General features: G+C 38.7%; 2 protein-coding genes across 4 annotated transcripts in view; one reads left to right on the forward strand and one right to left on the reverse strand.

The window, feature by feature from the left end:
* The window catches only part of CMSS1 (cms1 ribosomal small subunit homolog), a 239,393-nt gene that overhangs the window by 62,649 nt on the left and 153,510 nt on the right, over positions 1 to 23,234 (forward strand). The window contains exons 1-2 of one of the 2 annotated variants that reach the window (XM_083820373.1): positions 7,671 to 7,724; positions 8,520 to 8,619. The exons of the other annotated variant lie outside the window; for it this stretch is intronic. Coding sequence (XP_083676499.1) covers positions 7,686 to 7,724; positions 8,520 to 8,619 — 139 coding nt within the window. The 5' untranslated portion in view covers positions 7,671 to 7,685. Of the gene's footprint in view, positions 1 to 7,670; positions 7,725 to 8,519; positions 8,620 to 23,234 lie in introns of those variants that run through there. 2 annotated transcript variants of the gene reach the window in all.
* FILIP1L (filamin A interacting protein 1 like) overlaps positions 1 to 23,234 on the reverse strand; it is a 205,311-nt gene that overhangs the window by 60,895 nt on the left and 121,182 nt on the right. For both annotated transcript variants that reach the window (XM_083820332.1, XM_083820329.1), the window contains 2 exons: positions 20,233 to 20,406; positions 12,642 to 12,820 (listed from right to left, as the gene is read on the reverse strand). In XM_083820332.1, the coding sequence (XP_083676458.1) occupies positions 12,642 to 12,820; positions 20,233 to 20,406 (353 nt within the window). The remainder of the gene's footprint in view (positions 1 to 12,641; positions 12,821 to 20,232; positions 20,407 to 23,234) is intronic.

Raw genomic sequence — 23,234 nt, forward strand, 5'->3', positions numbered from 1 at the left:
TTATAGTCATGTAGTCATATTCCTTTGAATATTTCTTTCTCACTGACTTTGAGAAGCACATTCTATTTATGCCCTCATTTGAAGCTCAACATTTGAGTATTTCTCTTCAAATTTTAGACTGCTTGTATTTGTATAGGAGCACTTGGCACCCTTGGTTTTTTTTTTCCCTCTTTTTGTAAACTCTGATTAGATGAAATGCTGTTTTGTTAGACAGATCTTTGCTCTTTCTTGATGAACTTCATTACCTTCCTTAGCTGCTTTTTAACCCATGAATCCAGAGTTTTAATGGTCGCATCCCCAAATAATGTGATCCTCAACTGTACATGCCTTTTTATCTGTTAACTTTCTGCTAAACTTAAACAGTCTTCATCTTCCTTTTAAACTTAAATACCATAGCCTATTTTTGTTTTATTTTAGGTAAAGTTTGTGCATTCTGTAGAGGCTCCATCTACTCCAAAAGTCTTTCCATAGTCTAATAAAACCAAGCCCTTTCTTCCTGCATCATTTTTTCAACTGGTTATTGAAATGCTACTTTACTGCCTGAACCTGTACTTTGGTACTGTTTCAGGGATGCAGCTGTGGAGACAGGCTTGTAGTCAGGTGGCTAAAATGCTAATTTTGTCTCTAAGCACTTTGAAAATTTCTGTATATGTTGTTATTTTTATCCTTCTCAGTTTTCTCCAAGACATGCTCTGGATGCCTCCTGGGTGTCATAAAAACAACTATTATGCATTTAGTAATCAGAATACCCAAGAGTAAGATCGTGTATGTAGTTTTAAGGCTCAGATCTTTACATATGTTAAGTGTTGAACTACACACTTTAATGAAATGCTGGAAGTGAAATCAGAAAATACATGGAATTAGTTTAATTTTAAGATTGGTTACAGACAAGAAATTTAGACCAGAGTAATCCTAAAGTTTGTTAATGCTTGTAAGCTTATGCAGAAAACACAGCCTGATGAATAATTCATGTAAAATAAATATTTTATCCAACAAGTAAAAGCACTGTTGTTTCAAATGACTTATTTTCTTTCTTTGCACCTGAAGTTAGTACAGGGCTAAGGAGGACAGGAATTCAGAGCAGTCAGGATCTTGAATCTGTAAGATACATTCATGTAATAAAACTCCATTGTTGCATACCATGCCGTTGGATGTGCTCTACTCCAAGAAATGGTGGTTTTCAAAATGGTATTTTAAATCTCCTTTCCCTTTGGTAAACTGAGGGTTTAGAAAGCTAAGTCAGCTCAGTATTTGTGCCCTTCTACAGGTTCAGTAGAGTATATTTTAACCATCTGCTATTTCCAGGCCAGGTCCAATAGTCAGGGAGATGTAATAAGAAATGATAACAATGGGCTTCACTGTCTTTTCAGGAGAGTTGAACTGTGTAAGCTCTGGTTTTATTCATTGTTTCTTCAGTTGGAGCTACAGTGTTGGCTGTTACGTTGTGTTCAGAGACCATGAGAAAACTGGGTTCTGAACCAACGATGATGTATATAGGGCTGATATTTCAATAAGGGTTGGATGACTAGCAATTAATAATACGGATTTATGGCTGTGGCACTGTATTACAATGGTGAGGCTTTGACAAGCATGTTTACAAGGTTCTTTGAGTCTTAATACGGTGGTTTTCATTAAGTTTATTTATAATCTATGCTTTTTATTGGGTATACTTAAATCTAGTCTATAAGGATTTTGTAGGTTTATAGGAAACTTAAAGTGATATAAAAAGCTAAGTAACTTTATCCAGTGAGTGTGTTTATCCAAATATGTCATCAAACTTCTCAATTTCCTTTTTAGAAGGCCAGTTAGGGACAGACTGACTCATTCTGCTGTCTGACAGAATGCGAAGACATCCAGAGTTTAGCTGGCAAGACTATTGAAAAAAAAGGAGAATTTTAGGATTTCAGGGAGTGTGTCTTGCTTCTCAGTCCCCCGGTTGGACGTAAGATAAAATTTTCAAATGAGAAACATGTGAAATCTTGTCTAAACATCTGAATAAACGATGTCCCAATTTCCTGATGACTTAAATGAAATTGGAGGATCTGAACATCCCTTAAAAGTCAGCTTAGCAGTCATAAATATATACGTCAAAATGTGGTTTACCGTGCTAAGAATTTTCTGATAGTCCTAACATTCTTAGCATGCAAATCAAATTAAAGGGACAGGAGGGTGTAAGGTCTCCATTTCTGCTAGGTTTTATTTCATAGCTACAGGAGCATCTGCTTTTGTTGTTTGCTTTTTTTTTTTTTTCTTTCCCCTCCCCAGGTTATGAGGAAGGAGGCTAGCATAATGTGTAAGGAAGTGCAAGTGAGATGGTAATGATAATACTTGACTGACGTGGAAGGATGGTACAAGAAAGTCACTGTTTTGTCACTTACACCCTGATAATCTCTGTGGGGACCATGTCTCTTTGGGTTTCATTGGCTTTACTTGGTGCTGCCTTTTTGTCTTAGCTCACACCTGAATTTATAATAAAATAACCTGTGATTTGATAAACATAGGTACAAATGGGAGAGAGGTACTAAGAGTATCCAAATGAACTGTCCTACTAATCATGTAAAAAAATAAAAAATCCATACTTGACTCCTATGTTATTCTGGATAGGATTTGAAAATATTTAACACCTCCCAGGATGTGGTATCATGAGTACCTTTCCTTGTTTTTTCCCAGTGATTTGAAGATAATGTGAATCAAACTGCTGTGGCTAGGGAGTTTTGTAATAAGGTAGAAGAGGCAAGATTTTTCGTGGATTTTAAAGTGAAGAGCTCTGTTCAAGTTGCAGGTTTTTTTATCAGTTCTCAGGATTTCAACCAAAATTTTTAACTTGAAAGGTATTGGCAAGCGAATAAATGGAGTGTTGTTACAAAGAGCAGTTTAATCATTTTCTTCTGCAGTGCAATAACCTGATGCTGTCTCCACCAAAGCTGCTAGGAGTATCTTGAGCAGAGACTGAGAACAGACCTGTGCAAGGCATATCTAGTCAAGATCATATGCACGTTTGAGAATAACCATGTTTCTGCATTCACTGAGTTTCTCTTCTTCTCCAGCACTCTTGGCAAAGGTAGAGTCCAGGAGAAGATAACTGATGTTAGTCCGAATTTGGCAGACACAAACCAGTTAGCTGTCTGGGTATTTCCAGTGTGTGACTGTCCCTTTGGCACTTTTAAACTCCTATTTTGGAGGGAGAATAAAAGTTATCTATGGCAAAATACCTCCTCTTTCATTAGCCTGACATCATAACCGTTCCTTACTTTTCAGGCAGAAAAAGAAGTTGTCAATAATGAAGTGATGCTTTAGGATCCTTTAGTACTAGAGTCTTCTGTTGTCGGTATGTCTGTACATGCTCTAGCTTTTACCATTAGTGTTCCCCAGCCCTAACTTATCTGTAGGAGGGTGAAGGAATTGACAAAGTCTGTTTGTCTGCTCAGTCTTCGGAATACCTTCAAATCATGCCTTTCAGGGGCCTCTGTATCGGTTTTTGTCCCAAGGGGTGTGCATGATCTGGACCCCCACTAAAAAGAGGACCAGGCACTTCTCCATTCAGAATGGTTCTTGTGTAGCAGATCTTGCTGCAAGGCACTCCAGCACCCATCTCAGGGTTTTATGTGCTACAGATCTTCGGTATGTCTGCATCCATCACCAAAATGGGTACTTCAGGGTTTGTTTTTAGTCTCCACCAAGAATCAGGAAGTCTTTGAAGGGAAGGAAGTCTTCTACCAGGAGGAATCATATTGTGTCTTGAAAGAGAATGACTTGATGAAATACTAGAAATTTTATTTATGACAGTGCATCTTTTACAGATGGTTCTACAGGGCAGCCTTCCTGTATTTTGGGCATTTGAAACAAGAAGCAAAATTGTCCACAGTGTGTGTGTGGAGAACAGCGCTCTGTGACAGGGATGAGTCTGGTTGATCTGGTTGATTATTTTTGTATCTACTTTGTATTGCTTCCATTTCCTACTGAGAGCCATCCATTCCCTCCCTTCCCTCTCCCCCTAGTATAGGCGTCTGAAACAGAAATTTTAAAAAAGAAAGTTCATATGTCCATCCTGGCCATTTAGTTGATTTCTCTATTTGCCCACATTCTGGAGCTTTCTCCTTCAGCAGAAGGGTTCAAGTGTTGAACATGCTTTTTCAATGTATTCTTTCTCAGCTTGGTCTTCAAGTGGGTTATGTGTTAACTAAGTGGGTTATGTGTTACCTTGTCCAAGTGTGTGTTGTTTTTCATGCAAGGTTATATAGCACTTGCTGCATGCTCAAGAAACAAAAAAATATGTACTTACGTGAAAAGCAAAATTTTGGTCTTTATTTTTAACAGTTTTTCTAGTAATCCCTGTTCTCAGCAGATTCATTGCTACTGATTTTTCTGTTTATTCTGTTTAAAATTACTGTCGTAAGCACAGAGACTGAGTCTGTGACATTTTTCTTAAACTGATTGCATCTCCCATGCGTACTTCTTTTGTTTGTGTATATCTATATGTATCTATGTAAAAATATATAGAAATAATGCTCGGTGATTTTGTAGCTGAGTATATATGCATTGAAGTTCACAGTATGCCATGGGAAACTTGGTTATCAATTTAGATCACAGGTTTTGATAACTGGTGTGTGACCTACGTTCTCTGTTCTCACGGCCATTTTTCTCTGGCCTGTTCTTAAGATACGAAACTAATTATAGCACATGTACGTCCCTTAAATTTTTCTGTCAGATCTTAACTTCATTGGGACTTCTCCTCCTCCACGCTCAAACAGGAGTATAACTTCTCCCAGAGCAATGACTCGTTATGGAAAATTATGATAGTGTCAAACTTTTCTTCTACCTCAGAATAATTTATAGGTTCTTCTCTCTGTCTGATGTTGTGCTTCCTTTTAAAACTCCGGTTACAAAATCTTGTGCCAATTTCTACTTCTCCCTCTGCCCCACCCTGCAATGAATCAGAAGTGCGCCGTGTCTTTTTTTGGTCACAGGTCTTGGTGCAGTCATCTGCTTCTATTGTTGCTTACGATCAGGCTAGTTATGCTGTGCTGTACATGGAGCAATGCACTGTGTCTTATTTGGGAATGTAAATTGGTGAATGGAGCGAGTGCCCAATTACTGAGGGTAGCATCTCACCATGACCATATTATGCCAGTGCTTCATCACCCGTGCTGGTCACTGGTTCTGTTCCAAATAGAATATATGGAGCTGGTGTTGATTTCCAAGAGCCATAAATATTCTGAGACTTGCCAGCTTGGAAAGGTCATCTTTCCCTTTGAGCTGTGACGCTGTGGTTAGAAGTGCTGACTAGAGCTACCACCAAGGTGGTTTTCCCTGATCATCCGTCTCAGGGAAATCTCCTCCCTTTTGCAGGGAGGGCATATAGCAATGCCCATCGCTTTCCACACTGATGAGGGTTTGACTAATGCTTTTTATTGTGTCCTCCCCTGCCCCGAAGTATACAATGGTAGTATTGATTTGTAGTCATGACAAAGAGCCTGAAGCAGTGAACAGACATCTTATGTGCTCAGAATTTAGAGAAACTGAGCACGAGCCTCACTTCTTTCTCAGATTCAGTGAACGTCAGTGGAGTTGCATGAGACGTGGGTATTGCCTAAATCTTGCATCTGCTGACTAATCTGCAGTAGGTGGAATAATTTAAAATTGCACCACAGATCCAGAGAATTTCTCAGTTGTATTAACACTGAGTTGAAAGCCCTGTTTCTATTTCTACTTATCCTTAGTCTTTGTTTTGAATAAACATAATTTGATCTTATTTAGCATTTTTGATTTTTCATCCCTTTGCTAACCTGCACTTAATTCATTTATTTATTCTTTTCTAAGATAAATTATTTTGACCTTCATCATGCACAGCAACTGTTGTATAAATCTCTGAATCCTTGACTTTTGACAAGAGTTTGATTTCCCAACATCTGTTGAAAGTTATGTAGTATAACACTACATAGTTTTTCCACGTACGAGCATGAGGTAATTAATCTGTGTACATCACTTCCTTGCGTCTTGTCTTCAGGCCTCGGTGGTATTATTAGCAGGACTGTCCCGTTGGGGTGTAGTGCAGAATGAGAACGCTAATGTTTTGTTTGTGGTAGGTCTCTCTTATTCACCTACAGAGCACTAGATACCCATGAAAAAGGTCAAATGTACAGAGATCTGGCATCCATTTCACAACTTGCAAGACATAGTCTCAGGCATATGTAATATATATAAGTCATTGCCAGAAAGCTAAAAGGAAATGATTGCATTTGAGTACAATGCGATCTATAACAATAGTTTAGTGTGCATGAAATTAAAAACTGCTGGTAACATGTCGAATAAATAAGTTGACAGTGTTTATTTTTACTGCAGCTTTCTGTAAAGATAAGATCCTGCTTCTTGTAATATTTAATTGGTTTAATTAAGAAAAACAGTAAATATTAATTATACCCACTGTTAGACAATAGTAGATTTTTCAGTGCTGGGCACGTCATATGTTGTTATTCCAATGAGTGAGTATGTCAGAATGAAAGCATAGCAATGTTACACTGACAACATACTAATATACCTCACCTTTTAGCTGAGATGATTCTTTCTCTCTTTGATGCATTGTCCCTGTTTTCAAGCATTGCTTACTTGACCTACTGTGTGCAGCAATTAGTTTCATCTGACATTAAAAAGCAAAACAAAATCCCCTAACCTAAAATGCACAATTATCTAAAACCACGCTTCCTACCTACTCCATACCTGAGAGGGAATATAACATAACGTGATTTAATTTTGGTACAGTTGTAATGTGATGGAGGGTTTAGGCCACGTCGTAACGTTTAATGAGAGGTTAAGGATGTACTGTAAAGGTACCCAAAAGGAAATACATAACCTTAATGCAGTAATGACAGTGCATCCAGTGGAGAGATGTAGGGAGAGGGGTGAAATAGCTAAGGTTGAAATGACTGAAGATTTCTTTGGAAGTAAGGGCATGGAAGAAGATTAGACATTTGGATGAACAGAAAGATGCGGATGGTTGGTTATTTTGTTTGTGTTTCTTGGTGTTGTTTTTTCTTTTTTTTTTTTTTCTTGGAGGTTCTGTGAAGAAGAATTTGTGAGACTTAAATGTAGAAAGGCTCAGAGAGAAAATGGGCCTAGGTTTGACAGGCTGAGCGACAAACAGCATGACTGTTGCCCTGGTTTTAAGAAATGAAGCATTAGGGAATCTGAAGGGTGAAGTCATGAACAAGGGCATAAAAGATTGAAGTCTCTTCTGGTCTCATGAAGCTGAAGGTGATGACAAGTTACTCACAAAAGATGAGATTGTTGTTGTTCTGGCAGTTGAAGTAAACCTCAGAATCCTCAACACAGAAGCGATGGCTGAATTCGAGATTCTGGGAGAAGAAGCACAGATACTGAATGCATAAAGAAAAGACCTAAAGAATAAGACCTGTGGGGCCCCATGGACAAAGTAGGTGTGGACAATGAGAAGTTGCTAACACAGGGTACGCTGCGGAAGCTCTTAGAGAAGTGAGAGGAGTCCAACTGAGTCACAAACTCTGTGCAGGTAAGATGTTAAGGAAGCATGGGGAAAGTTCGTGTGTGTCCAAAGCAGCTAGAAGATCAGAGACTGTGAAGATGTGTAACAACAGCTGCTTCAGCTAAACACAGGGCAGAAACCAGACCTGAATGATGCCTACAATGAAGGAGAGGGTCTCCAGGTGAGGATGGCAGAGACTGCAACAGGAGCCCAGGTAGCCAGCAGAGTAAGTCACTGACCCTTGGAGATCTTCACAAGTAAGCTGGACAAAGGTCTGAGCAACCTGACTGTGAAAATTAGCCCTGCACTCAGCAGGTTGTGGTAGACACTGCCAGAGGTCTCTTCTAACCTGCATTACTCTACAGTACTTTGTGTTAACTGACTGGCATTGAGGGGGTCAGCAACTGAAGCAGCAAGCATGGCATTGTTAGATGAGAAAGACCAGAGTTTTGAGACTTGCTGGTCAGGTTCAATTCAGTATGCTTGGTGATTGCTGACTCCTCAGATAGGTATGATAACAACTTCTACCTTAACACTGAAGATGTCCTTTTATTGATGTCTGATGCAGTGGAGTAGAGATTGGTTGGCTGGTTATTTTTTACTTGTTTGGAGCAAAAGGTGTAAATTTCATTTTATAATATGTTGGGATTACCTTATTTGTAAACAATTGTTTTCTTCTTTGTGGACTACGTCCTCTATCTGACTTTTGTGAGTGTGAATTCAGTGCTAAAACAAAAATTTATGACAACTTTCTTCCCTATGAGTAAAAAAATCATCTTTCTCGGTAGACGATCCATTAATTAAAGATCTTACTAATTGGTGTTATACCAACCTGAAAAGTTTTATGCTGATATTTGGATTCCTCTGAGCAAGTTATCGTAACTGCCTTTAAAATCTATTTACTCATTTGTTTACACTGCTTATGCTCATTAGCAAATTGCTATTTTTTCCTGTCCTGTATAACAAGAATCACGTATTTAACCAGTGTATATTCGTAATGAAGTTTTACCTTTTGTCGTAGTTGAGAATCAACATACTAGCTATAGTACATAGAAGGTCTGAAGATGGGGCACGCAGATACCTTGGGAGATTTCTTCATTTTCTCCAGTCTGACCATTCAGGTACACTGCGAGCAGAGAGAGGTTTCTTCCACTCATATCTTCATTTCCTTTTCATATTCGAAAAATGGGGAACGACTGTGCTAACATAATATTTAAAACTCCTTGATATTTGCAGAGGAAAAGGAAGGTGTAAGTGCTGATCATTTTACTCTGTTGTTTTTTGTTTGTTTGTGTGTTGTTTTTTTTTGTTTGTTTGGTTAGTTTGTCTTGTTCTGTGGGGTGAGGAGTAATATGTAAACATACAAACACTTCCATGCATATAAGATGTTTTCAAACTGGAAACATACCTATCTGGAAGACCTTCTAGTTTCATTCATACTTTCCATCATATTTTTGCTTTCCAAGTGTCATCATTGAGCACTGGATTACATTAATTGACTGCAGACATTTAATCTTGGAATAGATTCTTGCTTGTAAACACTGCAGTTCTTTCAATGCTGTTAGCACCGAACATGCAATTGATATACAATAAAATGGCAAAAGTGAGGTGTGAGGAAAAGGAGAAATGAAATGACAAGTGGGAAGGACTGAGGAACAAGTCAGAAAGAAAAGAGAACATGGAGCCAAACTTTTGCTCTGTAGGTGTGAGAAAGACAAAGCAAGTATTCTTCCTAGTCCTTAATCCTATCCTGTTTTACCCTGCCTTCCCCATGTGAAATACAAGAATTTCTAAACAGGCTCAGTGGCTTTTATGCCCTGGTTCGTCAGGTGCATTTCATGTTTCTAGCCTCTGGAGGTTTATGTTTGTGTGAGCTCTTGTAATAAGTTTGGGTGCTGCTGTTTGTTTGGGCTCCAGTGATACAGTAGGATTTTCCCTTATGGAATCTAGTAGACTTAGCTCTAGCACACTACATTGCATGTGCAATTTGTCTGTTCCTGTCTGATCTGCACACATTCAGAGTACAACTCATGCTGAAGTGCAGGAAAGACCTATGTGTTAATTGCCCACTGCCCATTGCCCTCCTTTTCTCCACAGGACTGTTCTTTATTTGATAGGGGTTTGTCACTGCACTTTCGACCTATATATGACTTAAGATGAATAAGTGTAATGATAGTGGTATAGCTATATCATTCTTTTGCTGGTAAGTGTCTGTTGCTAAGCAAATTAGATATTCAAAGTGATCTTTCTTCCTCTCCCAAACTCAAAGAAATTAATTCCCTATTGAGACGAACCTAAGGAGATTGAGACTTTTCAACTTAGAAGACCCGTTTTCATCTCTCAACTACGTAGGACTATGGAGGAGTAGTTTTGGCTGGCAACAAGGAAAATGTTTAAAATGCCTGAAGGGTTAACATTAAATGCTAATCCAGTTCTTATATCTAGAGAGCTGTCACTAATCTTGTCTTAAACTCCCAAATCTGACAGAGTTCAATTGCTTAGGTGAAACATAGTCTTGCTATGAAGTCAAAGGGATTCATGAATGATTGAGATGAAGTGTTTTCACTGAATCAGTGAAGACTGGTAATATTTTGTATGATCAAAACATAATTTAATTAAAAATTTAGTTAAAATGCTTTAGTTAAAAATTGAAAGTTAACTTTTTAATGAGAAATGCCATGTATGGAGGGAGTAATGCAGCAGAAAGACACTAGAGATGGAGGCTTGTCTAGATTTTGTAAAATGTGATCATCTGGTAAATCAGTTTGTCATTAAAGTTTTCATTTAAGAATTCATCAGTTTTATTATTCCTGAGTGCATACATAAGAAAGAACAAATGCTTTCCCTCCTCCTTATTTGAAAATATATTCAATTGTGTGCAAGAGTGGATCTGGCTCATAGTTCCTTTATTCTTACAATCAACAGTAGTTTTCAGTGCTTCAGTATCACTGTCCCATAACATCTAAGTTTTCCATGTTGATCACGTAATCCTTTGTTACTCAGGTACATTGTTTGACTTGCATGCATTCTGTGCACTTCAGAGTTATCTTTAGCATATACTGTAGCCTTGCTCTTTCATAAAGTAAAACACTTTTTTGACTAATCAAGTGGAAGGTTGGGATTTTGTATTGAAACTGAAATTTTGTTAGAAGTGTTATATACCTTTCCACACTTACAGGAGAATACTGTTTCTTGTTGAAAAAAAGAAGAAAGTTCTTTGACAAATGCTTACAGCTTTTCTGTACGATTTGCTTTTAAGTGGAATTTATGCAAGAGGAAGCAAAACTTCATTGTCATTGCTTTATATATGATACTTCTCATTTACTCACATAAGCCAAGAGAAAAATTTACATCCTGCGAAGATTTACAATTAAACTAAGGTTTTTGAAAGGGAAGAAGAGGTCACTTTGCTTTGTATGGGTGTATATATTCTGAATGTCAAGTCACACAGGCTAATGGAGAAGGAGCTGTGCCTTAACTTGCTGAGCTTTTTTTTTTTTTTTTAATGTTATGGCAGGCAATTGCGTGGAGATCTTGATGGCGACATTACTTGGCAAACGTTTTGGAATGAACTCAATATGTGACATCACACCCCCTTAAGGTTTTCCACATAAAATAAGTCCTCCAAAGAAAATACAAAAATTGAGACTTAATCTGAAATCTATTATTACATCCTCTAAGGTCTCATTAGGCACCTCAGTATTATTATTTTTTTTTTGTTTGTTTTCATTTTTCCAGGCTGATAGACTAAATGTTGCAGATAATAGTGGTAAATGTTTTATGGTCTTCTTGGGGGGAATATGGAGGAGGGGCCAGGGATAGAGTTTTAGTCCCATGTCTACCTTGTTTTCACAAGAAAAAAAAACAACAAAGATCATGACACTTAGCCTTTCCTTCTGTGCAGCTTTTCAGGCTGTGTGAGCACATGTGTCTGATGTAACATCTTGCTACATTTAGCAACCGTGGTTGTTTAGCTCTGTCTCTAAGAGATGGGTGTCTGCTAGTTTTTGAGGAAAAGACAACATAGATGAAAACCTCGGTTCATCTCAGACTTTGGTTGCTGATATAATGATGTCTCATAAAAACAGTTCTTAAAGAAAAACGTGGCTTTTGCACTTTGTGGAGGGGCTGCGTGTGCCTTTCTGTGTGTGCTTGTGCTTGCCTGCGTCAGTATACATGTTTCAGAGAAGCAAAGGATTTTTTCCCCCAGCCTCTTTGATTGCAATCCATAAATATGGCTGTGTACTTGGTGGGAAGCATATGTGCTATCTTTGATAGACCTGAAGGAGAGAGGTGTAGTGGGAAGGGTGTAAGTAGCGAATGCTGCCAAAATACATGGAACATGATGTTACGCAGGCGAAGCAGAGGAAGAATTATCTATGCATAATGTGAGTTTAGAATAGGCTTGACGTTCTCACACCCAAACATTTCCATCTGGAAGCTGTTCCTAAGCGAAAGGAAACAGAAACAATATTCTCCTATCTTCTGGAGGAGCTAGCCAGGGAATAGGAAATTCTTAGATTCCCACCCCCCTTAGTTTTAATGCAAATTCAAAGAAGTCGCAGTTCAACATTTTAAAGACAGTAAGTGACATTCAGTTTTTAAAAATCCTTCTGAGAATTGCTGTTTGAAAATACATTAAAAAGTTCTATTTATGGTTTTTATGCCAGTCCTGATACAGCAACCTAATTTATGGAAAACTTTGAAAATACCCTCTGCCTTTGCATCTTCTCTCTGTATTTCTGTGATCTGTCCAAACACTTTTCCTCGTGCCTTTCTTCTGCCATTGTAGGCTGCATACCTGATTTCATATTCTGCTACTTACATACTGTAGTATACACTGAACATCTTAAACATGCTGAAAGGCTCACCAGCTTTACGTGGTTGTAATTTTTAACACATTTGTGTATCCCCCTGTGCTGTAGCGTTACATACCTGTTGCTCTCAAACAGAGCTGAAGATCTGCCAACCTGCTGACCTACACCACTGCTAGGAGTAATTGGTCATGTTTTTATAGCTGAACTCTCAAAATACGACTCTGCAAATATTCCTGATTTTTAGTGGATGCAGAAGGTGGACAGGTCCATAGACATTATGATAAATTGTAGGTATTTCTTAGTATTATGGCAAGAGGTAACCTTACCTTTCACGTTCTTGTTCCAGTAGACTTGTAAACTCATCACTTTTTTCCATGAATTCACTGTGCTTTCTCTTCTCTTCCTCTAGTTCATACAGAGTCTGTCTGTGTGATTTTTCTACCATTAGAAGTTGCTCCAGCATTCGTCTGTGAGTTTCTTTCTGTTTCTCTACAACTTTATCAAGCTACAAAAAAAGCAAAATGTCCTGAAGTCTTTTGAAACTCTTACTCGCTCAGGCTCTCATCAATAAAAGATTTTTTTATTGGCTTAATAAATAAATAAATAAATAAATAAAGGGAGGCTTAATAATATAAAGTGTGTTTAATAACCTGATGATTGCGTCCTTTGGTATTTGTTCGGAAAAGGTGATTTAATTCTGTCAATGTAATTCTGACAAATTAGTGGAATTAGTTAAGGTACTGTTCTGAGGATCCTCAGTCACCTTCTGTTCCTTCTCCCGTCATGAGCGATCCTCAACAACTCCTAATTAGCAGTTGCTGTTCCCAAGCTGTGCTTTTTCTCATTGATCATTCTGGTAGAGAAACAGATGCCTCAGCAGAAGCCTCTGTTTCACACAGAAGTAGCTTTACTTTTGGTTGAATAGAAGGATCAATCTTATCTGTAGCTCTGTAGGAAATGAGAGTATCGAGTGGTCTTTGTAGGGTAGAGAGGTAGATCGGAAAGCAGTTTTCCTCTGGTTTCACAGCAAATGTGTGATAGAACCAAGAGTGGAAAACAATCATGTCTCCTATGCCTACTGTGTTCATGAATTTAACAGTGGGATTGTTTCAAAGAAATGTATATACTTCTTAGAAATAATAGCTGAAAGAAGGGAGTAAGTAAGTAAATAGGGGGCATTTCCTATTTTGTTCCTCAAATTTCATGCTGTGAATGGGTTTGCCTTGCAGATGGGACCTTTATAGCATGCTTTGAACATCAGATTCCTTCCTCTTCCCCAAAGATTTCTGCTGAGCTTCTAAATATTATTATGAAGTGGCATTTTAATTTTAAATATCCTCTTTTAGGTTTTGGTAATCATTTTTAGTTTTTCTAAACCACAGAGGTATTGGCATAACCGTTATGCTATTGAACAAAATGATTTACACAGAGTGAAAGAAAATTATCATTTTGAGGATTCTGTCATAATTTTGAATTCAGGATGTGACAAAGTTATGCAAGCATTCGTGTATGGAACCAGAAGGGATTTTCCTCCTTAGGCATTACTGATCTAGCTGAACCTTGAGGAGGGATCACTGGAAGCCATGTAAAAACCTGGGAAGAATATGTATTCATGAAAATTTTTGTTCACTGCTCATTCCTCTTTCTCTGAGGAGACTGCCTTCCGAAATTAGGTCAACAAGGGAATCCTTGTAGCCTTTTTGGAAAAGAGAAATTTTCAGTTTAAAGCCCAGCACCGGCTTCTTTTAACCACAGTCTGTTCTAGTAGGTTAAGCTGCTTTGCAGTATTTCACTCTATTAATAGGAAAGAATTCACAAATGGGCAGTGTGGGAAGCAAAACTGGTTCTGGTTCTCCGACATTTCCCCCAGAAGGAATTTCAAGTGCCGCAAGACGCGCTGGGGCTTTAGATTCTTAGGGCCACTGCTTTTTTTAGGCAATATAATTCCAAAGAATATGATTAATTGTCTTCTCTTCATGGTTATTCACAGTTTGGCTGATAGAAGCAATGACAGGGAGGGCCAGAATACCTCAACTTGAGTTTCTGGAATGACTGAGAATATCCTCAACTTCTACAGGGGCTTCTGAGTCTCCCCCTGCTTACCTCAGCTTCTTTTTAGGTGTTATATATTCTCTTGTTTTTCTTTCTTTTTTTTTTTTATGGTGATGCTGACATGAATAAGGAAATAAGAACTGTTGACAAGACTTTGAAGATGGTTTGAGTCCAGAATATTCCATCAGAAATGACCACTCATTTTGAAAATGGCCTGTTCTTTCTGCATATGACATCAGAGTCTTTTCTGTTGCAACACACCTGATCTGATTTCATGCATGACCTTAAATATATAAAGAAAGCTGTGACTGTCCTTTTCAGCTGCTTTCTGGTGGTATTACAGCAGGTTGTTAAGACTTCCCATGCCCCTATCCTGTTCACTGGAGTTCATAGAATCATAGTTAAGGCACTTTTACTCTTGCAAGGTCAATGCTTTCCAGAATCATGAATCCAAAGTAGGACATCTCTTGGGAAAAACGTTTCTTATCAAAACCCTTGAATATGCAAGCTTTCTCAGCAAAGAAGTGCCACCTCTTCTAGTATCTTGGCTGTGTTTTCCATGTCACATGTGTTTCTGTGTCTCGAGAGGGGTTGAAAACTGAATTGCCTTAAAAGGTCAAGTTGAAGAAAACTGGCTGTTTTTGACTTCAGAACATTCTTCTTCCACCAGAAGGGAGAATTTCAAATTTTGAAATCTTTTATTCAGCTACTAGTTTAACAGAAAGAGAGAGAAAATATTCACTGTGTTTTATCGACCTTCCTCCCCCACCAAGATTTCAGAGGGAGGTTTTGGATCAGCTGTTGCACAGATGCATGAAGCACCATCGCCTGAGTTTCTGCTCCTTGTGGTTTTAGTGGCCACGCTTTCAGGTGAATGTATGCTGTCCTCTGAAAGCAACCTGCCATCTGCTTTTTGAGAAAGTTCTGTGTTGGTGCTGTTTGCAGCTGTGGCCCTGTATTGCTTAAATTGATACGAACTGGGCATCAGCCTTGCATGACGACATTTGCTGGTCTCAGCCCTCAATGTGAGGTCAGGTGAGGGAAGAAGGCAAAGGTGTGAAGTTCTAATTTGTTTAGGTGGGCAGCCTGCACGGATGGGGCTAAGAAAATGAAGACGAGCATTTTTGTAGATAGGACCAGTGCTTCAAAAGCACACGTGAGAATCTGAGGGGATACGTAAATTGCTATCACAAGAAAATAAAGTGAAATTTCTGGCTGAAAGCTGGTCATAAATCAAATGACTCCAGTTTCCCATCATATAAATGCTTGATGGAGATGAGGAATAGTCAAACTAATCAATGCAAACAACATTAACCAAATAGAAAATATTTCTGCTTCTGCACAGTTGGTTGTGAAGGATATGGGACCTGCCAGTGTTTTTTTATGGGTTCAGGATATTTCATTTGCTCTAGAGTATTTGTTGAATGGCTGCAAGAGCTTACTTCAAGCAGTATTAACTAATTTCAAGAAGAAAGGTAGTAACTCCAGATTTTTGTTTTGCAGCTCTCAATGAGCACTGCCAGTGCCTTTCACTTTGCAGTTGTGCTTTTGGCAGTGATGAGATTAGCAGTTTGGGTTACAAACTGGTGGTTGGGATGGGCGAGGTGTGTGTTCAAGGCAGGGTAGTGAAATGAGTTTGGAAGTGGGTAAAAGAACATCGGAGTCCTGAGCAGAGTTGTGTACGTGAAAGGATGAGAAAGGCAAGTAACTAAGCTGCTGCATCAAAACCACCTTTCATGTGGCACTTTGCTTCTATTGCTCAGATTAGAAAATGCATTTTGGATTTTTTTAAAGAACCCTGTCAAATTGGTTCTGCTGTGTACAGTCACAGTTGGTGGGGGAGTGTTGTGGCTGGGGACAAAGTGAAGATGAGAGTTTGGGATTACACTCCGGAGAGAAAGGGAGAGACGATGGGTCTGTCTCCTAGTAGAGGCCGATATCAGAAAAGAGAGTTGGAGAGACAGCTCACTGTGATTAATGCAGACCCCTGAGAACTGGCTGTAAGCCACATAATGGGTACGGGCATCTGTCCGTGTGATCTTTGTGTGCCATGTTGTGCAGTGTGCCTCTCCCTCTCTGCGGGATCAGTGAGGAAAGGTCTTGTGCTGAGTTGCTGTGCTTCTGTGTGATGTGCTGGGAAGCTCTGTGGTGTCCTTGTCCGATAAGGGCATGTCCTTGGGGAGCAAGTTTGACTCTGGCATTTCCCCCAGGAGATCTTGTGGCTGACTCCCACATTTCCAGCAGAGAAGAGGGAGAAGTCGTGTGAACCCCTGCTAGCAGGAGATCCTCTCACGGGAGCATTCTCCAGCAGCCACTTGTTCCTCAAATTACTCTGTCCAAATGCTAAATGTGCACATGCTAAAATGTCCATTTATACATACGCACACACGTTTACTCAGCATATACAGTTCTTGGCTAAAAACACCAAGAGGACTAATAAGCAGCAGTATGAATGTCTTCTGTGGAAAACTGAAGTGATAAAATCTTAATTAAGTGATTTGTTGTTTTGTTCTTGCTAACCATATGGGCTTTTTGCTAGAATTAATACTTGAACATACTGTACAATGCAATGGAAAATTGGAGGCATGGTCTTACGTAACTGTGAATAGTTCAGCATGCTAAAAATTCACAGGAATTTAATAGTTTAAAAACATTTTGCCACTGACTTGTGTCTGAAGTCAAAATAAGATGGTGCGTCTCGTATTCATTACGTTGGAACTGAACTTTTTGTCTTTCTCTTTGGACTGTTTTGAGTTTGGCGCTTGGCCAGAATAAAATCCAAGCTAGTTACATTTCTTTATCCAAAGTTTAGTGAAATATTACTCCTGTTAATAATATCCTCATGGTCTTTGTGTGTGTATAAATGTATAATCCTGGGTTTATGATTGTGGGTTATTATGGGAGCAGTTCTTCCCTTGTCTTTTTCAGCCCTAAGTGAGCCAAATTTCCATGCAGATGTATTGGTCTCCTTTTCCTGAATGCCGTGTTGTCAGCATCTCTTCCTATGACTGGAAGAGACTCCTACCCTACTGGTGACCTATAACTGTCTTCGCTTGAAAGTTGTGACCAACACTTCTAAGACATTGTGAGGATGCAGTCAGATATCCTTTGTTAAAAGGATGATGAGAACACTTTGTTCCTCAAGTTGATTGGTGCTGGGGTGTTAAAAATGGATTCACTTTTGAATTTTCCTTGACTGATGCAGAATATAGGCTTTCCTCTAATTTTGCTGCTTTTAGAGAAGTTCTCAAAGTGGTAGGAGATCTTGTTCACCTAATTTCAAGCAGTAAGGTCCCACAGTTTTTATCTTTGACTAATTGCAGACTGGGGACAGTCATAAACCAGAATTGTCTTTCTAATTCCATGAAGGTTTGAAACTTGAGAGAAGACACCGTTAATTCCGCAATAAATTCTCTTTATAATAAAATCTCTTTTTATTATAATAATCTCTTTATAATAAAATTCTCTTTGCCTTCTCCTTCTCTTCCTACATCCCCATTCTCTGGGGTGTTGTTTTGTGACATTTTTGTTTGTTTCTTGCTGTTGCTTGAATCTGGGAAAATGGTTCTTTTGCAGGATTTACTAGAATGTTGAATACCATTCGTTTTCTATTCCAGAAAAGTGGCAGTTGATCTGAAGCCAGAGTTTTTCATGAATAACTGACTCAATCATCTAAATTTATAAACCATGCAAAGATGGAAAACCTTTTCAGGCCTTTATATGTCAGACAGAAGCAAAAACAAAGAAAGTCTATTTGCCTTTCTCTTATGCCCCTTTAAACAATAAGCAATTTATTGTATCCTGAACTGTGTGGAATACGTAAGCTTATCTGGCATTTGTTAGGTTGTAGGAAGAAATCGCTGTAGAGCATATTTGCCTGAGAAACCCTCTGCTTTCAAAAAAAAAAAAAAACAAAAAAAAAAACAAAAAAAAACCTTTCTCATAGATGGGGAAGACATGGTTTTGAACTATCACAATCCTCATAAATTTTGCAAAGGAATTTTGCAGTTTCCTATTTTGTTAGACTTCACCTGTGAATCCTGTTGCTATTGAGTAAAGCTGTCTATTCACCAAATTTTACCACTATTTAGTCTTTAACAAATTTGCCAAGAAACTTCCTAAAGTTTAGGACAGACGAGTGGGTTGTGACAGGATGCTAAAAGGCCAGTAATCTTAGACGCATTCTGAAATTCACTGTGTCTTCAGTTGAGTTTTGGGAAGATCCTTTGTGTTCCAGGCTACAACACTAAACTGCTAAGAGAACGGGAAACATGCTGTAGAGGCACTGAATCAATAGCAATGTGGGGGCAAAGACAAAGGTACATCGTCATGGAGGCATGGGGGAGATGAAATGGTCCTTTCCCATACTTTGTGACTGCTTCTACTCCTCCCTTGTTTTTTATAAACATCTGAAAAAAAACAAGCAAAAATAAAATGTGTCTTGGACTTAATTTAGGGGGTTTAAAACTGAAAATGTGAAATACCTGCCAATTATGGCATCCTTTGGTTTACCAAGATTTTGTATGTGCTAGTGGTTTTTCTACACTTTCAGTTGCTCATAGGATGTTTACCTTTGCCTTTTGGAATTGCCAAATCCAGTGGTGTTAGAAATCCTTTCTCTGCCATTAAGTGTAAGAGGGGAAAAAGCGTGTAGAAACTTATGTAAAGTAACAGACTGAACTTATGTTTTCAAACCCTTTTGGACTTCTCTTCAAATCATTTCCATTTGTGCTCAAAATTTCTGTGACATAATGCCACAACGTTCTAAAATAAATTAACCTCCACAGTTGAACTTTATCTGTTTCAGATTATAGCCAGAGAGTTTAACCTCTGAGCCTCTGAAATGAGTGCTGACCTTTGCCTGACAATTTTCTCTAAAGTGAACCCTGTATCCTTAGGTATGATTCTCTTCAGGAACCTTGGAAAACACTTGGTAGAAGAATTTTATTCAGAATTTCTACTTTTTTTTAGGATGATTATCTGTAGTGAGCAGCATATTAAAAAATGTTAGCCTGAATTCAACTGGAGACACTGGGAATATTTATTTGGGGAAGAAAACAGTACTGATATGTAGGGCCTATATTATCCAGTGACTTGCATTGCGGGACAGAAATGAAATCCATGTAACGTCCAGAAAGTACGGCTTCCGTTACAGAGAAATTCAAGTACTACCTAGGTATAACGTGAGCATATTAGATTTCTGCTTGGGTGAAATTTCTAATGACAATTAATTACTCAGCCCAATCATGCATACCTGCAATTCCTGTAGAGTTAGTGGGAGTTGGGATGTGTAAAGGTAGACGGTGTGACATTACTGCCGCACATGTCCTTACCAGCCGCTGGTGGCATGGCCTCTGTGAGGCTAATGGAGAGAGAGCTACCTGTCTGTAGGAGTACTGGATTTGGATAAAGGGGTGCGTGTGTGGGGAGAGTATCAGAAACAGAAGGCTGATTAGCAGAGTTTGAGGTAGACATAAACATGTCTGTGTTTGTAGCCCCTAGGGTGCGATATAAGTGAGCATCATTAGCTACCTGTTTTTATTAGTGGACCCATTTACACTCATGATAGACTTTAGGCGTAGACCTTTCTTCCCCTAAAGTCAGTGAGATCTTTTCTGTTGAATTTGTTCAAATTGGTTGTGAGGCATTGGAACAGGCTCCCCAGGGGAGTGGTTGAGTCACCATCCCTGGAGGTATTCAAAAGACCAACAGTAGATGTGGTGCTTAGGGACATGATTTAGGGGTAGACTTGGCAGTGTTAGGATAATGGTTGGACTTGATGATCTCAGAGGTCTTTTCCAACCTAAATTATTCTATTATTCTATGAATTTAATTATGGTTAAATGTCAATAGTACAATTCATACCTCTCCCATAGGCTTTTCATAGATATCTTCTTGCCATTGCGCAGCCTTTGTTTGAATAGCATCTCGCTGGAGGGCCTCTAATACCTTCTTGGGAGTAACAAAGCCGTATTGAGCTTCAAGTAAAGCCAAGTCAATTTTTTCAGCCTTAAGTACTCCAATAACTTCATCCTGAGCCTGCAGAAAGACAATATCAGATTTTATTTTGTTAAGCTGCGTTTGTGTATTTACTGGTTAGTTGGATACTTTCTACTTCTGATTTTAAGAAAACTAAAAAACTGAAGAATGCTACATATGTAAAGTGCCCCAAAATAGTAACATGAAGATGGGTAAAGCATGAGGGAAGCATTGGTCTTTTCGTTTTATGAGTCCTGCATAAAGCACGGGATTTTCAGAACCCTCACTGATGCTTCAGTACATAGTTAGCAGTGAGATTGAAATGCCATGTCAGGACTAGCATGTAGCATTCACAGTACAAAATTTCTGGAGAAAAAAGAAGTGACTTGTGGCCTTAGAAGATGATATTTAATTTTTAGTACAAGATGTTAGCGTGGTTCTGGAGGACAAAAAGTGTCACACATAATGTATGGTTTGGATGCAAGGATGGCTTTTGTAGATTAAACCAGCCTGGAGTAGCCTACATCTGTTGTTGCACTGAGCATGTTTGCGTGCTGAGGGCAGGGATGTATATGGTGCAGGGGATGTGACCTTTCACAAAACACATTCCAAAACCATGCAATAATGGCAGTTCTTTAAAACAAGATTAATTGCCTGCAAAGCTGACAGAAGGGGTCTGTGTGCATGTATATGTATGTGTGCATGCATGTATTAGACAGTGCCTTCTGTACTTACAGACGTGTAGATGTGCATACACTCATGTACGTGCTCTCAGGTAACAAACCTTGCAGCATCAAGTTTCTTGGAACTAGCTGCTATAATGGCATTCTCAAGTTGTGAATGCATGCTAAAGTAAAAGTATTTTGAAAGGTAAGCATTAACAAAAAAGTGGTGCTATTTGATATCCAAAAATCATGTAGTTTTAAAAAGTATAACCTAAAAATGTGCACTATACTTTTTCTTTTTTAATGTCACTGCATTTGCTTTTGTAATCTTATATCTGATGGCACCCTGTTACCGAAGAGTAGATACAGTATGTTCTCAGGTATGCTCTCCATATGTTCTTCCATGTGTGTATTTTAGAACTGGTTGCACAGGCTGGCAGGTGCACGTAACTTCTTCTATTTTATGGCATTGCTCTGTAAATCCATGCTGGAGGAACACACTGTATGTGTCTGCGGGATTTGAAATGGGCTATAGATTCTCTCTGCCCTTTAAAAAACAAACAACAACAAAAACACTTCTTTATAATAAAGTTAGGAACTCACAGACATTAAGTTGGAGTAGACTGAATATGTGCTGTAAATACTGTGCTATTTGTCTTGAAGTCACACTTCTGCTTATCTCAGTGTTTCCACTGGGGGACAAGCTGGCTCAGCTCACCAACTCCCCTAGGGCTGTGCCCAGCTGCTTCTCCTGCATCCCCTGGTGGTGGAGGTTGCCCCTGCCTCCATTACGCGGACAACTACATCAGCTCCCTCAAACAGCCATCGCTTGCAATGATCTCAGTTAAAAACAAAACCAAGGACACGTGAATCCTGGAAGGAGGAGATGGGAAAGAGAGGTGTATCAGGAGATGTTAATAATTTTGGTCTGACTGCTGTAGGCAGGAACACTTCTATATTCTTATTTGTGGCTGTGTTTAAAAAAAAAAAAAAAAAAAAAAAGGTCAATTTCTAATCCATGTCATGGCAGAAAAAAAGCTTGAAGAGTGGTCTTTGTGCACCTTAAGTCTGGAATCAGGGGGCAATGGCATCTAACTTTGGAACTTAATTATGGAGGGATTGTCAGATGATCTATAGAGATATGACTTGGCATTCCTGGAGGTAGAAAATGAGGAATAAAGAAGGACTTCCCACTTTTTCGTTTATAATGCTTTCTTTTGAATGTCAGACAATTTAAAATTTTTATGTCAGGCTCATTGTTTTCCAGTTTCTCATTTAATTCTGTTCCAGTTTAAATCTTAAGAACTGAAGTGTGTCTGTGGATGTGGGTTATACATATATATATGTATATATATATAAACATATGTCTTTTTTTTTTTTGAGTGGAAAAGAGGACTGTTTTAGGTTAATGTGTGACATGTGAATTTTAATGTAAATTTAGAAACAGCAAGTGAGCAGGAGACAAAAATGTTACACAGACACATAAATTGCTCCATTCTTATATTGAAATGCTCTGTAGAAATCTGCACCCTCAGAGGTTGGTACAAAATCTATCAAAAACACTCATAATGCATGTGTGCTCTGTTAAGCACTTCTATTATCATGTATTATGTAAATACATATGCGTATGTTCAGAATGGAATTACCAGGCGCCGTCTAGGCAGTAAACTCTGAAAACATGTTACGCAAGCGTTGATGCTGCTTTGGCCAGTTTGCTTGTCTCTCTGCTTGTGAGCAGTTTCAAGTGGCTGTCACTACCTCTGTGCAATCAGCCTGCCATAGAAATATCTCCTCCCTTCTCGCTGGAAATCCGGCTCCCACTTCCTGAAATTATGTTTGGCCAGGATGGGCATCATTTGCCACTTGGCAGCTGGCTCCTTTTCAAGATAGAAAAAAATCTCTTTCTTCAAAATCCAGCATCTTGTGGGCTAAGTGGCGCCCAATACTTACTCTGTATATTATGGGAAATAAAATGGGTATTTTGATATGCTAACAAAAGCTATTAGAACACTGTTGAGTGAGCTGCTTCTGGTGACCTGGCACGTACTGATTGATGCTTGTGACTTCATCAAGGATGGAAGATAAGAAACAATTGAGTAACAGATATTTAAAGTCTCTACAATGTTCTCTGGATAATTTTTGCAATGCAAATATATTGTAATCAAAATACTTAGAACAAGACAGCATAATAGGAAAGTTTTGTAAGTTCTCTGCTTTGAGAAT

This window comes from Anser anser, assembly GCF_964211835.1.
Source record: "Anser anser genome assembly, chromosome: 1".
NCBI lineage: Eukaryota > Metazoa > Chordata > Aves > Anseriformes > Anatidae > Anser > Anser anser.